The following is a 16,969-nucleotide window of genomic DNA, read 5'->3' as shown; positions in this document are numbered from 1 at the left end:
GGAGGATATGAAATAGAGGACAATCATCTACAATAGATCAGAACTTCGCTAAACCGTAGGAAATACTGAATATTTTATATTAAGATACAGTATTAATTTTTGCCCAAAAAATACACAGTCACTGCACTTGAACACACATTCTGGAAAGCACTTTGAGATGTTTCAACGATGTGATAAGGTGCTCTATCAGATGCAACGGTTATCATAATAATAATCAGTAGTATTCGAAGAACATAAGAATTGCTCGACAAAAAAGATCACTTTGCTCACCATCCACCATTCTGGGTGTCACAGGAACACGCAATGTCCCAAACAATATACTGTATCCCATGTTATTATTTACTAAAAGTAATGAACTAAATTGCTTCAGAAAGAATTGAGACTTTCTGCTTCCACCGTCTCCTCAGGGAGTCTGTTCCGAACCTTTACCACTCGCTCCCTGGATAGTGCTTCTGCAGTTTTATTTAGAGTTGATCCCCTCCCCCCGACCCCCCCACACACACACATACACACAAACACCTGGAAGGAAGCAATTGCCGATGCTTCAGGGTGAGCGCGAGGGCTAATACTATTGAGACTTATATTAATATTAATTTGCTGTAAATGCAGAATGTAAAGGTACAATTATTGCTCTGTGCAGATCAGAGGGAATGTGACACGTGACTCCCCTCAGTCCTGGAGCTATTGGTCCATTCTCAACCCCCTGCCCCACTGGGCCTTGTTAAATAGCGGTCACTGGGGACTGAGGCCATCTGTCCGGCAGCTCTTTGGCCCTCGGTTATTCGGCACAAGTCTCAGTTCTGACAAGTGGCCAGAAACATGAGGTCCCTGATGTCTCTCAGTCTGCTGCTGGCTGTCTTCTCCCGTGAGTACTATTATTCTGACAGTCTCACTGTTCCTGTGTTGGTGTTATTCTCTCTGCAACGTCACAGAGACAGGAGATTTCGCCATCATTCATCTTCGGTCATTTATTCCTTACAGATGTCCAGGCCGATGTGGTGCTGACACAGCCGTCGTCTCTAACCGGGAAGCCTGGCCAGGCCCTGCTACTGACCTGTAAAACCAGCGGCTTTGATCTCAGTGGCTACTACATGAGTTGGGTCCGGCAGGTTCCTGGGAAGGGGCTGGAATGGCTCCTCATGTATCACAGCTCAGCCTACCAGTACTATGCGCCTGGTATTCAAAACCGTGTCACTGTCATCAAAGAGAATTCCAATAACATCTTCGATTTGATCATCAAAAGCCCGACAGTGGAGGACACCGCCATCTATTACTGTGCAAGAAACTCACAGTGAGAGGAAATGGGGCTAAACTCCTACAAATACTCAAGGGGTGGAAAGGCTAAGGCAGCCCCTCCCACCCTAAACTGACTGATGGACATCCATGGTGTCAATGCTGTGTCTGTAGCCAAGTTTGAAGGAAAAGCTGAAGATGGATTTATTCTCAGACTAAACCTACACAGTGAATCGTGGTTTGATTGGGGTGAATGAGCTGCTGATTTGTGCTGTAATATTCTGTGATTTCAGATGGTCAGTGACACTACTGTTGAGGTGGGAAGGACTGCGATTGGAGACTGACTATGTGACGGTTCACACACATCATCTTGTTACAAGCTGTTGGACATCATTGCTTTCTGTTTCTCTGGATATGAAGAAACTATTAGACAGACTCTACGTCACGTCAGAGGACAATAGTCCCTTTCAGTCAATTTTGGCAGCCGGTACTGAGCCAACATTGGGGGTCAGTATTTGTATGGGACTGTGTCACTGTGTGTACCGGGAGTCACAATGCTGCACACAGTCACCTCCTCATACAAAAACCCCACCAGAGAGCCCGCTGACCCCAGTCATCACTACAACACCCACAGCACCAAAATAAATGTTACTGAACGTGGGCATTCTCAGAACGAACCTGGTATTTTACAGATGATTTCAGATTAAATTAGATTACAGGATGTTGATAACAAGATTGAGGTCTGGGATTCTGCCCGAACATTAATCCAAAGTCTTTGATAAACAGCAGCATTTATTTTGACTGAAACATCACTTGAGGCTTCACTGGAGAATCTGAGCTGAGGTCCAGTCGTTGTCTGAAATTCCAGGTCAATATTTATTAGATCATCCTGTTCAGGAGTTTGTGTCACAGTGAGTATCACTGTGTCAACATGGACCACAGCATTCACTGTCAATACAAAAACTCTTCAACACCAAACCAGACAATCTCTCTCACTGTTCGCTTGTGTGGGTCCCAATGAATGTGCGGGGATTTGGTCTTTTGAAAATGGTGCCGATCGCTGAGGATTTTACCATATTTTAATGGACATAAAACATAAAATGTAATCTTGAATCTGATGGTGACAAGAAAAGGTGTTTGGCAGGAACACTGCAAACTGGCAAACACACAAACATTTAACAGGTAAACACTGAGAGAGAGGGGCAATAGTTCTCAGAACATTACAGCAATATATGGTGACCTGCATTTGGTTTGGGGGAAGCCAACATTGACAGTAATATTGTGTGTGTGTGCTCTGCCCTCACAGTAGGTTGTTGCAGTGGGCGGCCACTGACTGGAGCACAGTGACTACCTTGACTACTGGGGACGAGGCACCATCGTGACTGTGACTAACGGTAAGAAACAGACACTGAGTCACTCACTGCACTGAACTTGTCTCTTTATACGTTTGTTTTGTTCACTTTAACAGCTATTGCATTTAATGAGCTCCGCGTTGCTCGGCTTTCTCAGAGTTTAATGCACGTTAAAGGGGTTCAGCTGTTGTTGCTTTCAACAGTCACTGTTCCTTTATGAATTATTCTCTCAATGTTTAATTCATTGATGGTGATATTTTTGGTGGTTTGTGAATATCAGCTGAGGTTTAACTGATGGACTTTCCTCAATGTCTGGTCGCAGTGACTGATGGCTGTGTTTTTCGTGTATAATATCGTCAGGAAATGTATAAATCTGTTTGAAACTATGTCCACGTGTTGGGAATCAGGGCCTGAATGTTGCGGATGAGTGACGGAAGGTTATCTGATCACTTCCAACGTGTATTTCAATCCATCATTTAATATAAGGAACTTGGCTGCGGTTTAAAGCTGCTCATCTGGGAGTGGGGGTGAGTCTGAGAGTAAAACGGGTTTATACTGCGGGGATGTGATTGAAAATACAGCGACTCAATCTACACGGATGTTACAGAAATAATAGCGAATTTTAGTCAGTGACAGTTTGAGCTCAGACTTCATTTCAATTGATTTTAACAGCAATCGAGTGAACAAGACCTCGATTCCTCACAGTGATCAGACACAAGAGGTCGGTGTTGATCTATAATCATCATCTTCCTGTTTTACACCAACTGCTCTGCAGAAAAACACAGATTTTATCAATAAACAAATGGTAAAGTCTGAATTACAGCTGCAATGTCAGAGATCCAGTTGTTTATGAGATGGTTAACACACAGTGACACTGGTCACTGACACCAAACTAATGATTTCAGAGATGATCAGCTCACACTCCAGAGTCGGCAGAGATGAGGGTGAAAGGAAGCAGTTTGTCATTTGACTGTAAATATATGATTTAGTTGTTCTGTGTCACTGTTTGCGCTGCGGGGAATTGTGAGTGTGAGTGACATCGCACAGTGTCCAGTGCTTCATGTGTGATGTGGAAGGACAGTGTGTGCGCTGCTGTGCAGTTACTGAGGGCTTCCGCTCTCAGAGGGAAAGGGAATATAGAGTAACATGTGGGTTATTGGATGGAAACCGTTTGTGTTTGAGATGTGAGAGTTCGCGTTGTGATTAAACGGCATTGAGCGGTGGAACAGCAAACGGCTGAACCGCGATGTCTGACTGTGTGGAGTTGGGTTCATGTTTGACCCTCAGACCCCGGGGGAGGAAAGGGCAATGGGAAGGTTTGTTTTGATAAATATCTTCCCAGAGGCTGAGAAACCCACTGACCCTCAGGCCGTGTGGAGACCATTTTGTGGTAAAGTGTAAAATCGCGCAGAATTGTGAACAATTGTTATATTCCGTGTGATGTCTGAAACAGGTTTCCTGAGTCCTTAAGGAGAACCGGATTCCAAATTTAAAGTGAATTTAAGGTTATTAAACACTTCCACCAAATCTGAAGGTAAAGAGAGAATGGTCTTCCAGTGTGAGATTAGTCTCTGGTTTTATCAAATCAACGTTTTATTCAATTTATTTATCACTAACAACCCGGTGTCCGGGGGTCAGGGAACAGCCCCACAGATCCCATCCCACTTGCTGTCCAGTGTCTACACCACTGCCTCTGTCTGTCAGTCTGGGTGACATGACCACAACATGACAACAGGACATCTAACTGTCACCCCAGAAATCTGAGACAATTCAGGTTAATACAGACTGTGAAGCAAAGCAGAATGTTATCCATTCTGTGAAGTCCTGTAGCTCAGTGGTTACAGCACTCGCCGCACAAGCGAGAGGCCCCGGGTTTGATTCCCGACAGGTCAGGGCCAAACTTTGGGCAAGTTTCCTGACCCCACACACCGCTGTTTACCAGCAGTCAGCAGGAACCCATTTTCAGTGCATTCACGGATCGCTTTTCCGAGGCTAATAATCCCTTCAAAATAATAATAATTTGGTGACTGAATCCATTATATTCTGTGTTGCGCTTTGAGACGTCTCGAAGATGTGGTGAGGGACTACATCAAATGCAGGAATTATTATAATAATTATATTCCGATATATGAATGTAAAAGTGTTTTGCTCCTTAGTCAATGCAGCGTCACTGACATCAAACCCCCGCACAGCGACCTCTGCCTTTATTTAACCATTTCAGAGCTGATGTGTGACACAGATACTCGTAAATGTGGCTATTTCTGTGTCTCCGTTCCGCGCTGGGCTGCGGCTGCTGCAGGTTCCCCTGATCACAGTCACCAGTCAGACAGGATTCCCTGTGAGAGGCTTGTCCTGGGCACAACACTGAGAACAGTCCTTCATTCCTCATGTATATAGCCTCGGAGTCCTGTAGCTCAGTGGTTAGAGCACTCGCTTTGCAAGTGAGAGACCTGAGTTCAATTCCAGGCAGAGGGCCAAACCTCGGGCAAGTTTCCTTACTCCACACAGAGCCTAATAATAATCCCTCCAAAAAACAAACAAAAAAAATAATAAATTGGTCATTTTCAATCTACGACTGTTTGTGGGACATTGCTGTGTGCAATTGGCTGCCACGTTCGCCCACAAATATACAGTCAATTCACTTTAAAGTATATTCTGTGAAGCGCTTTGGGATGTCCTCCCGACGTGTAAAGCGCTATATCAAATGCAACGATTATTATTATTATTATTGTTATTATGTGAAACACTGAACCTGACCAATATACGGTCTCTCTAGTTTTGTGGATAAAAGAGTTAAATAGAGACCAAAATCCATCAATAATCAGATAAATAATGAATGTACTATTTCTAACACCACACAGCAGCTGTCAGGTGCGAAATTGGCTGTGACGATTCTGTAACCAATCTGAACAGAGTAATAATAATAATAATCCTTGCATTTGATATAACGCTTTTCACGTCGGGAGGACGTCCCAAAGCGCTTCACAGAACACACTGTAAAGTGAATTGACTGTATATTTGTGGGCGAACGCGGCAGCCAATTGCGTACAGCAATGTCCCACAAACAGTCGTAGATTGAAAATGACCAATTTATTATTATTTTGTTTTTTTGGAGGGTTTATTCTGTAACCAATCTGAACAGAGTAACCGCTTTAATCCATGTCAGAGCCTGAAAGGCTCGTGTTTTTCATTTTCAGATGATTGCATAAAAATATAAGATTATGCTGAGTCTGAATAATCTTGAAATCAATATTTATTGTCTAATTCAATAGAGGATTTGCAAATTAAAGGAAAGCAATTGATTTCAGCTGCTTTTCAAAATGCCACAAGACCTTAAATCTTTAAACAAAGTTCCTCGGAGGAAGAGCAGTAAATATTTGAGTCTGGGATGGTTTATAATTAATGTTATAACCACAGAGACACTGTCTGATTCTCTGCATTAAACTGGTCACGAGGGGACTTTGAGCTGTTACTCAGTCGATGCAGCGTCACTGACAACAGATTCCCGGACAGACACCTCTGCCTTTATTTAACCATTTCACAGCTGAAATGAGCCGGAGAATGTCCGGCTATAGCTCAGGGAACTGAGAGTGAGATCCACAGCACAGAGACAGACAGACAGACAGTCGAGACTTAGTTGTGTAGATGAGCAGTTTCTCGCTTTCACAGACAGACAGACACAGCTGAACCAACATTATTGGGATCTTAAATTTAAACAGTATTTGCAAATGTGTGTGACCTTGGAGACCATGCAGCTCCTGCCACCCACCCACCCCACCCACCCCCCCACACCACCACACCCACCCCACCCACCCCACACCACCACCCCCAACCCCCCCACCCCCCCACACCCCTCGACACCCCCACACCACCTCCATTCACTGTGTTTATACATACAAACAAAGACAAAGATGAAAAAACATTAAGTCTATTTTTCTCCTTGAATGAAAACCTCTGTCTCAGTGCACAACTCCAGCGAGCGTGCACACACAGTACACACACAGTCATGCACACATTAATACAATAATATTCATTGCTTCAGGTACAGAGCCAATGATGTCAGTGAGACGTCTCAAAGCGCTTCACTGGATATAATGTAAAGTGGATTGATTGTATTTTGTGGCAAAACTCAGAAGCAGTTGTGCACAACAATGTCCCACAAACAGGTGTAGAGGGAGTGGCCAATAATATTTGGGGAATTGTTGACCAGGACATCCGGAAAGAAAGAGACAGAGAACTCCTTTCTGTTTTCAAATAGTCCCATTGGATCTTTAACATTCAACTTAAGGCAGAAAGGGTCCCAGTTTAACATCTCAAATCAAAACACACATACATACATACACACATACATACATACATACATACATACATACACACACACACACATACATACATACATACATACATACATACCTACACACATACGTACATTTGGATTGATTTGGATCACAGGTTCAGTTCAGTTTATCTGTGTGACTGACCAAATTGGAGAGGTGTAGAACCTGGAATGTAATTTGGTTATTTCCCTCTTGGTTTCCAGCTGTCCCGTCTCCTCCCAGTGTTTACTTCCTGTTGCCAACCTGTGGACAATCCCCTTCCAGCGGCTCAGTGACTCTCGGGTGTCTGGCCACCGAATACAACTCCGAACCGGCCACTCTCACCTGGACGTCAGATAAAGGCCTCATCACTGACCAAGTCAAGACTTATCCCTCAGTGTTCAACAAGAACGGTCTCTACACTCTGAGCAGCGAGTTAACAATCGCTGTATCGCAGCTGGAAAATGACAACATCCATTGTAAGGTTGAGCAGAAAAGCAACAACTGGCCACCCGTGGCTATCCCCGTGCCAGGTCAGTGTGGTGCCAAGTTACAGAGCAATCAAACATGTTGCTCCCACATTATTAAGGGTAGAACACTCAACGTTGTAGGATTGGGAATGTCACTTTTCTTGCTCGGTTATTTGAACTCTCCCATCACAGAGCATCTGCAATGGCCTCATGATGTGATTTCCCGAGTGCTGCTTTATCCGGAGATAATGGGCAGATATGAACACGATAGAAAGTACTCGAAACAGTTTTAATGGATGGGGATAGATAGGAAAATAGCATGACAAGGAACAGATACAACACAAACTGGACAGAGGGAAGGTGAGACTCAGAGAAGGAGAGTGAACTCGCTTTGGAGAGCAAGACTTGAGGAATGCTCAATGATAGGCAACAAGAGAAGGAGAATAGAAAAGTTTTCAACTCCCACTTTAGAGTTTAGTGCAATATATTGGATGCAATGATTGAGGAGATTTCAGTGTTTATCTTTCTAATGGTAGGGATTTAATGGGAAGATTGAAAGAGATAAGTATTTAGTGGGAAGTTTCCACTCTGTGGCTGAGATCAATATCTGTTTCAAGATTAATATCAATATCAATTGTACACAACAATAATATTTCCATTGAACAAAACCTAACCTATTATTTAATGTGTTGCAGATCATGTATTCCAGAAACCGTTGCCCCCAATTGTTATCCTCACACAGTCTTCACCTGAAGACATCACAATGCACAAACCGGCCACTGCTGTCTGTTCAATATTCGGTTTCCATCCGGACAAACTCAGTGTTAAATGGCTGAAAGACTGGCAGCCCATAACCTCAGGTGCTGTGACCTCTCCGTCGGTTAAAGAAGACAACGGGACATTCAGCACCAGCAGCCGTCTGACTGTCCCCGCCATAGAGTGGGGGAGTGGCGCGGTTTACACCTGCCAGGTGTCCCATGGACCCACCCAGACCATCATTGTCAAGAACATCACCAAATCCTCAGGTAAGAGGCTGCATTTTGCCCACAAAATATACAGTCAATTGCGATGACTCGAAGATGTGATTAGGCTCTATATCAAATGCAAGCATTATTATTATTATTATTGCTTGTGGGAGCTCGAACGGCACTTTGCATTGCACCCCTTTTGGATATTTTACTGGGAGCAATGCACATGTCAGCTTTGAACCAAAGTTTATCAAACTATACAACGTGTTCATCACCTTCATGTTCAGTCATTGTTTAACTTGAACGAATATGAAATCCTGGATATTGGCTGTTATTTGTGTTTCAAGTTTCTTTTCCTTTTCTAGAATGCATGGATCCCTGTGGAGATGTTAAGGTCTATTTCCTGCCACCGTCACAGGAACAGGTTTTGATGGAATGCTATGTAACGCTGACATGTGTAGTGGCTAACGCACCACTTCACGTCAATGTGACTTGGACGCAAGGAAAGACACATTTACAGTCTGGATATGGGAAACCATCTGCCAATGATCCTCAGGAAGTCATCAGTAAATTAAACATTTCTACACAAGACTGGAATGATGGGAAAGAATTCTTCTGCATTGCTAGCCATGACGATATGCCGACTCCCATCAGAGAGAAGACATTTAAGAGGACAGGTGAGCAGTCAGGATTCAGGAGAAACATTTTATTTGTATATTGTAGTTTCAGAATGTCAACAACAGATACAATTGTGAAAACAATTATAAAATGCCTCTGTTTTTTTCCTGTTTGTATTGATAGATTTGTCCCCTCTCACAAAGGTCAGAAAATATATATAGATATAAGTTGATTCACTCACATGAATAATATCAAAAATAATCCAATCTTTGTTGCTGAAGGATATTTATACATGTTTTCAGGAGAAAAGGTATCACATGTAAACCACTGGGGGCAAATAATAAAGATCTGTCGGGAGATTTCAATCCACACCAGTGTTCCCAGTTACACCAACAGTTACAAACCACTGAGCACAGCCTGAACACAGACACACATTATTCTAACCTTTATCTGCAGAATCTTCTGTTTGAAAGTTTTCTCTGATTGACGGCATCAGTGTATTGATTTGATTGTGTTCTTCCCACAGTTGAGTACACAAAACAACCTTCAGTGTATCTCCTCCTCCCCTCGGCAGAAGAATTGTCTGCTCAGCTGTCTGTCACCCTCACCTGCCTGGTCAAGGACTTCACTCCCAAAGAGATCTTTGTGCAGTGGACTGTGAATGACCAGGTGATTGATGCCACAAACTACAAGAGCACTGAGGTGATGGCAGACAGTGCACATCACCACTACTCCATGTACAGCATGTTATCCATCTCAGCCGGAGAGTGGGACAGAGGAAGCTCCTACTCCTGTGTGGTCGGACATGAGGCTTTCCCACTGAAGACCCTGACCAGAACCGTTAACAAATCCAGCGGTAAACCGAGTTTTGTAAACATTTCTCTGGTCCTGATGGACACCGTGAATGCGTGTCAATGAGCGTCGCTCAATACCATTTTGCTTAGCCTTTTGTGCACCCGCCTCCCGACCATTGCATTGTCAGTTGGGAGTTCCGAAAAATTAACTCAAATAAAGATCATTGTTGTATTTATGAGTCAGGTACAGAGGGGATGATTTACAATTAATTACACTGACAATTTCCAGAGTGAGGAATGAGACATTTTTGTTTGAAGGGTCCTTGGTATCAAGTTAATAGAACAGTCCCAAATCGTTGTCCATCACTAGTTACAATCCAATCTCACACTGGATTTTATTTGCCTCTTGTTTTGGAATTGTGCCGCACATCTACACCTGTTCCCTTCCAGGAGACGTTCTTTTTCACTGAATAACATCGCGTAACACATAACAACATCGCGGATGTAAACTATAATCTTTATGTCTACATTTCCTCTTAAAATCAATGCTTCTTACAAACAGAAACAAATGCAGATACAACAACATATTCTCTTAAACACACGGTCAGCCATACTCGCACATTGCAAACAAAGAAACTCATTCATACTCACATCCACCCGGTGACACGTACATTTACAGACACTCACACCCACCCAGGCCCTCACACACTCACACACACTCACACCCACCCAGGCCCTCACACACTCACACACACTCACACCCACCCAGGCCCTCACACACTCACACCCACCCAGGCCCTCACACACTCACACCCACCCAGGCCCTCACACACTCACACACACTCACACCCACCCAGGCCCTCACACACTCACACACACTCACACCCACCCAGGCCCTCACACACTCACACACACTCACACCCACCCAGGCCCTCACACACTCACACACACTCACACCCACCCAGGCCCTCACACACTCACACACACTCACACCCACCCAGGCCCTCACACACTCACACCCACCCAGGCCCTCACACACTCACACCCACCCAGGCCCTCACACACTCACACACACTCACACCCACCCAGGCCCTCACACACTCACACACACTCACACCCACCCAGGCCCACACACACTCACACACACTCACACCCACCCAGGACCACACACACTCAAACACACTCACACCCACCCAGGCCCACACACACTCACACCCACCCAGGCCCACACACACTCACACACACGCACCTCACACACCCCTTCTATACATTGCAGTGATAAATACAGATTATTGTCACCATTTTGCCTGAAGTGAATCTGCAGATTGTGATAATATGGCACAAGTTTTAATCTCTGAACCACGAAACATCACCTTGACAGTGAGGGTCAGTCTCAGATCCCGTCCCCAATCAGTCTCACTGGGCCACAAGCAGCAAAGGCGGTAATCAATGGAGCTCAGGGCTGACTCCTGTTACACTTAATCCTCAATCCCTTCAGGTGATTCACTAGACATTTGTGCTGGTTCCACTGTTGCTTTAGAACAACAATAATAATAATATTCCTTGCATTTGATATATTTATCACATCTTTGAGATGTCTCAAATGCTTCAGCGAATACACTGTAAAGTAAATTGACAACATTAACGATCTTGAAACAGGCAATGCCATCTATCAACAAAATGTTTATGATGACATAACAGGGGGAAGGGACACAGTCAGGGAGATCGTGGGGGAATTGCATGAAGTTACAGACCCTTTAGCTGAATTGGCAGAAAGGTTGAAATGCAGTTCAATATTGAGACAGCAGTTTGTTAAAGTATATTTTGGAAAAATAATCACTAAAGGAAATACAGGAAAATAATGATGATAGTAGTGGAACGGGGAAAACTTGGAGAGTACAAATCGATGGGAGACAATATCAAAAGATCATAAACATGGATTCTGTCTTTTTCTCGTAGGAATCGATTGCCAATTACATATAAAGTTAGTAGGATTGTGGGTGGAGCACTGTGTGTGGCTCTGGACACTATTATACAAAGGACATAAGAGCCACTGAGGCGGTTTAAGGCCGTTTCACAAAGATCACAAAGATGATGCTTGTGATTGGCATTACAGTGATGAGGATTAGCTTCAAACATTGTGGCTGTTCTGGTGATAAGAGAAGATAAAAGAGAATATAGGGAAGAGAAGCAGATACAAGTTCTCAAATGTACGAAGCTTTTGAAAGACTGATGTCGTGAAAGGCGATTGTATCCATACACACGGGATCAAACATCCAGGAAAGTCACTGTAGAATATAAAGAGGAGATTTTTTATGTCGGGATCTTTTAGAATATAGGATTCTTCATCACAATACCATAATGTAGAGGAATGTGAATTGCTATTTGATTAATGACGGTGTCACGTTGCCCAACTCCACCGGCTTCCCATCACACAGTGGATACAGTTTAAGATACTGGTCCTCCCATCAAAGCCCTCCATGCTGTTGCTCCCCCCCTACCTCACTGACCTCCTCATCCTCTCCATTCTGTTTGATCTCTCCGCTCAGTGGGCTCTGGCCTGCATCACGTACCCCGCCTCGCTCGCCTCAGTATCGGCGGGTGGGCCTTCCGCCACTCTGCACCCACCCTCTGGAAGTCCATCCCGCAGTCCCTTCGTTCTGCCCCCTCCCTTGTCATCTTCATGACCCACCTCAAGACCCTTCTCTTTGATCATGCTTTCGATCTCTGTACGTCACCCTCTGCCCTTCCCCCTCCCCCTCACCGACCTTCAGCTCGGGTCCTTAACTCTGTCTGTCCAGCACCTTGGGACATCCTCCCGACGTGAAAGGCGCTATATAAATGTAATTTTGTTGTTGTTGTTGTTACTGTATGATCGTGTAGAAAAACAGGGCAGGAAGGTGGAATTGGAGGATTGGGGAAGATCTGTCCTTTTTCTACCAACAGAGTCTCAGTGGGAGGATTTCATTCTGAAATTCCACAAATTCAATTTTCTCAAAGTGTTCCCAAAATTCTCCTCTGAATTCAATACTTTTTCTGAACAAATAAACAAACAATACCATCAATTTTTTCTTTATTTCCCTGAAAATCAAAGGCTTGCAATAACTGGCAGGAGACGTCTTGTGGATCAATAGAGGGAGGGAACCCATGATCAACTGGGAAACTTTGTACACATTAATACTCAAACAGGGAAAAGAAGAAAAGTTTCAGATTTCAAACCCATCTCAATATATTTCTTCTTTTTTTATCCTCACAGAGTACCCAAACGAGATGATGCTGGAAGGTTTTCTAGAAGATGGAAGTGGTAACCTCTGGCCAACTGCTTCCACCTTCATCATTCTCTTCTTCCTGAGTATTTTATACAGCGCAGCCATCACTCTAATTAAGGTGAGGAGAGTAAATTCATTGAGGCCCTGATGTGATGTGACAGCTGCTGTTAAATACTTGTTCCATGGGAACATGACAGTGATGCTCATTGCAGCCACTGCTGGGACACTGCCCCTGTCCCTATAGGGCAGGTATCCCTGTGACCAGACTGTGTGAGGGCGATGAACATATCCTATCACCTTACACACCCCATTACACCTGACATATGCTCACCTGGTATAGACACAGGCCAGGGGCAAGACTCATTTACACATTATGTGGATCTTTTGATGTATTGTGGACACTTTAAAGCCGCCGAGAGAAGGGTTTCTGCCTGTGTCAGTCCCCGGCAGCTCCAAACCCATTCATACAGTATCAATTGGACTTGTGTGTGTTTGTGTGTGTGCATGTGTTTGTGTGTGAGTTTGCTGGTGTGCATGTGTGGAGATATATACACCAATAAACACAGCTTAAATACTAACTCTCCACCCAGGCTAAAATTATTCATCATATCTTTACTTTTATTTTCCAGGTAATATGAGCTTCTTAACATCAGCTTCACCGATGGTCCTGGTCAGTTTGTGTTTAATATCAATGTCTTGCGAAAGATGATGTGATATGCTCCCCCCGCACCTCTCAGACCTCCTAACCCCCGACCATCTTGTTTGCTCCCTCTGGTCAGTGGGCTCCAGCTGACATCACGTCCCCATTCTTGCTCACCTCACTATTGGTAGGCGGACAATCTGCCACTCTGCCCCCACCCTCTGGAACTCCATCCCGCAGTCCCTCAGCCTCACCCCCTCCCTCGCCACCTTTAAGACCCACCTCAAGACCCTCCTCTTCGACCGTGCTTTTGATCTCCCTGCTTCTCCCCCTGTCCTCCACATTGTCCCCACCCCAATCCCCAGCTCAGGTCCGTAAGTCTGTCTGTCCAGCACCTTGGGACGTCCTCTCAACATGAAAGGCGCTGTACAAATGTAATCTTGTTGTTGTTGATCTCTTTTTTCACCCATTGTACAAATTCGATGGAAGTAAACATTGTATTGTGCAACTTCGTGAACTTTAGTGACTTTCCTTATTGTTAGTTTATTTTGCAATGTGCCTTTTGGTCATAATAATTAATGTTGGTATTTCATATAACGTCCCTCACGTGTCTCTGATATTCTTTATTTGCTGTTTAACATTTGTGTGGTGTAACGATCCAGAAATACGGTGGCTGAGCTACTCTGCCCTTTGATTTTAATCTGAAGTTGATCTTTTGTGTTCTGATCCTGTTTGAAAAGTCTACAGATTCTGTGTATTGTTTGCCTGAAATATCAATAAAAGTGATCAAACTTATAGAGCTGTTTGAATCCTCTCTTTCCTCTTTCTTTTGTGTCAATTGTGTCTTGCCTCCTGATTTCCAAATCCTTCAGACTCACAGAAGCTCAGCATTAAACAAAAGCTGTTGAATGAACGTCCAACTTCAGTTAAGGTTTTGCTGAGAACATTTATGGGCAACAATATTTCTCACTTGAGCAGCTTCTTGGCTTCAGTGACCAGCAGCTGTTTCCGTCCCCCGGTGATCAGATCCACACCCAGATACAGCTTCAGACACATGGCTATTCTAATATAGTAACACACAGCTCTGTGTTAGAGTATTTATAGCACAATGTGAGTGGTATCTGTTTACTACATTCACAGAGCTTCATCTCCTGCCTGTGCTGAGCTGGACAACCTGAGCCGGGCAGCACCTCAATGGGAGACCATAAAGCCCAAATTCCAGCTGTGGGCAGTTGAGCTGCCGCGTTGGCTCAGGATCCTCTTCACAGTTTAATCTGTGAAACTCTTTGGGACGTCCTGCGGACATGAGAGGCACTAAACCAAAGGCAATTATTATCATTGTTATTAATAACAGCATAAACCTCCCAGGCTGAAACCGGATAGGATTGGTGGCCTAAAGTCTCTCGGTGTCAATTTGATCTGAATCCCTTTATCCCCTGTTGTGTGAATAGTTATATAAAACATTCCCTTCTAATGATTACTGTCATGATTTATTATTGTGTGTGGTTTCAGCTTTTGGTATTTGCTGAGTAGCCACTGACTTTCTCCGGGCGCTCCCTCCTTCAGGCTGAGTTTACACACAGTGTCTCTCCGGCTTCTACAGTGTGCGCTGACTTCAGCACAAAAGATAAACTCATCCTCACCCACATCTGATAACACATCATTCAGATATGTGGAGCAATATTTTCCTGGGAAAGTAAAGTATTAATAATAATAATCCTCGCATTTGATATAGCACTTTTCACGTCGGGAGGACGTCCCAAAGTGCTTCACAGAACACACTGTAAAGTGAATTGACGGTATATTGTGGGCGAACGCCGCAGCCAATTGCGCACAGCAATGTCCCACAAACAGTCGTAGATTGAAAATGACCAATTTATTATTGTTTTTGGTTTTGGAGGGATTATTATTAGGCTCTGTGTGGAGTAAGGAAACTTGCCCAAGGTTTCGCCCTCTGCCGGGAATTGAACTCAGGTCTCTCACTTGCAAAGCGAGTGCTCTAACCACTGAGCTACAGGACTCCACAATTAAGGATCTTGCAGGCAATAAAAGTTTTTCAATCGTAATTATTTTATTAATGTTACAGTAATGCTGCTATACAGTCTGGAAGGTATAGAATTAAGTAAACAGTGTGAATACAAAAGGAGAAAAGGTTATCAACCACTTGAATGTGGTTATAAAGGTAACAGCCCATTGCTGTTTTAAACAGCCTCTCATTCACGCTGCACACCGGCTCTCAGCCACTGAACCTCGAGATGTTTTTGCTGTCGTAATGAAGTCTCTGTGTCAGACATTTTACACTGTACAGTTCACAATTAGGGACATGAATCTTCCCTGAAACTGGTTACTCATTCGATCCAATCATTGAAGTTGGGAGAATGTTTATCTGCCACTTGACACGTCCTCTCTCTGAGACACAGGTTTTAGGTTCAAACCCACATCAGGACTTGAACATAATGGAGTCTGTGGTTGTAAAATACTCCAATGCTGTGCTGGGGCTGCGCTGTGTTGTTGGAGGTTCAGTCCTTCAGTCCTTCTCCCTTGTCAATAAACCCTTGAAACGCTTTCAGACATTCTCTTGCTGGGAAACTCGTCACACCAAACCCGAAGGATTATTACTGAGATGATTTATTTTCAGAAAATAGGAACAATAAGTACATCTTTCATTAATTTAATTTGAATGATTTATTTCCCAGACAGACACGTGCAATAATCACTTGACCGTTTTACCCTTTTCAATTTAATTGACTTCAAGAAAATGAACAGATCAAGAATTAAAATTGTCATCATCGCTCAGTAACGCAGACATTGACCGCACAGAAGCACATTTGGTCTGACCTTTCTGTGCCCATTGTTACCTGTTGTTTTTTTCTAAGTTGCTGTTTGCATATCTCACATATTAACCATTTCCCAGCGCTCTCACCATATACCCGCAATTTTATCTTTTTACCCAGTTCAGTTTTGCCGACTTTTCATCAAGCCTCGGCAGTCAATTCTGTTCATTAAGTGCTCCAGGACACTGCCCCGTGTGAAGGGTGATACATAAGCACAAGTTGTGTTGTTGTTAATGAGTAGTTAATGAGTACTGGTAACCCTCTTAGTACAGAAATGTGATGTAACATTTATCTTAATTATTCTTCTAAGATAAAGCACAGCCCTTGATCTGTCCTGCGCTTAGTATTTTAATATCCTCAGTTATATCCCCTTTTAATCTGATCGGATCCATTGTAAGAGATCAGATAGAATATAAGAGGAACATAAGAACATAAGAATTGCTGGACAAAAGAAGACTGTGGTCCATCCAGTTCA

At 43.7% G+C, this 16,969-nt stretch overlaps 1 long non-coding RNA gene and 1 gene segment (V, D, J or C); both read left to right on the top strand.

Annotated features, from left to right (window-relative positions):
- Positions 1-718: 718 nt before the first annotated feature.
- LOC103173482 lies at positions 719-9,983 on the top strand. The segment is given in 7 exon segments: positions 719-865; positions 982-1,292; positions 2,573-2,627; positions 7,126-7,434; positions 8,067-8,396; positions 8,705-9,016; positions 9,484-9,983. Coding segments are annotated over 7 exon segments (1,755 nt in total).
- A 2,895-nt stretch (positions 9,984-12,878) lies between these two features.
- LOC103172271 lies at positions 12,879-14,452 on the top strand. Its single transcript, XR_486921.2, has 2 exons — positions 12,879-13,138; positions 13,650-14,452. It is a non-coding gene; the product is annotated as an uncharacterized LOC103172271 (long non-coding RNA).
- Positions 14,453-16,969: the final 2,517 nt, after the last annotated feature.

This window comes from Callorhinchus milii, unplaced genomic scaffold (assembly GCF_018977255.1).
Source record: "Callorhinchus milii isolate IMCB2004 unplaced genomic scaffold, IMCB_Cmil_1.0 Scaffold29, whole genome shotgun sequence".
Lineage (NCBI taxonomy): Eukaryota > Metazoa > Chordata > Chondrichthyes > Chimaeriformes > Callorhinchidae > Callorhinchus > Callorhinchus milii.
This window is presented reverse-complemented; position numbering and strand designations above follow the sequence as displayed.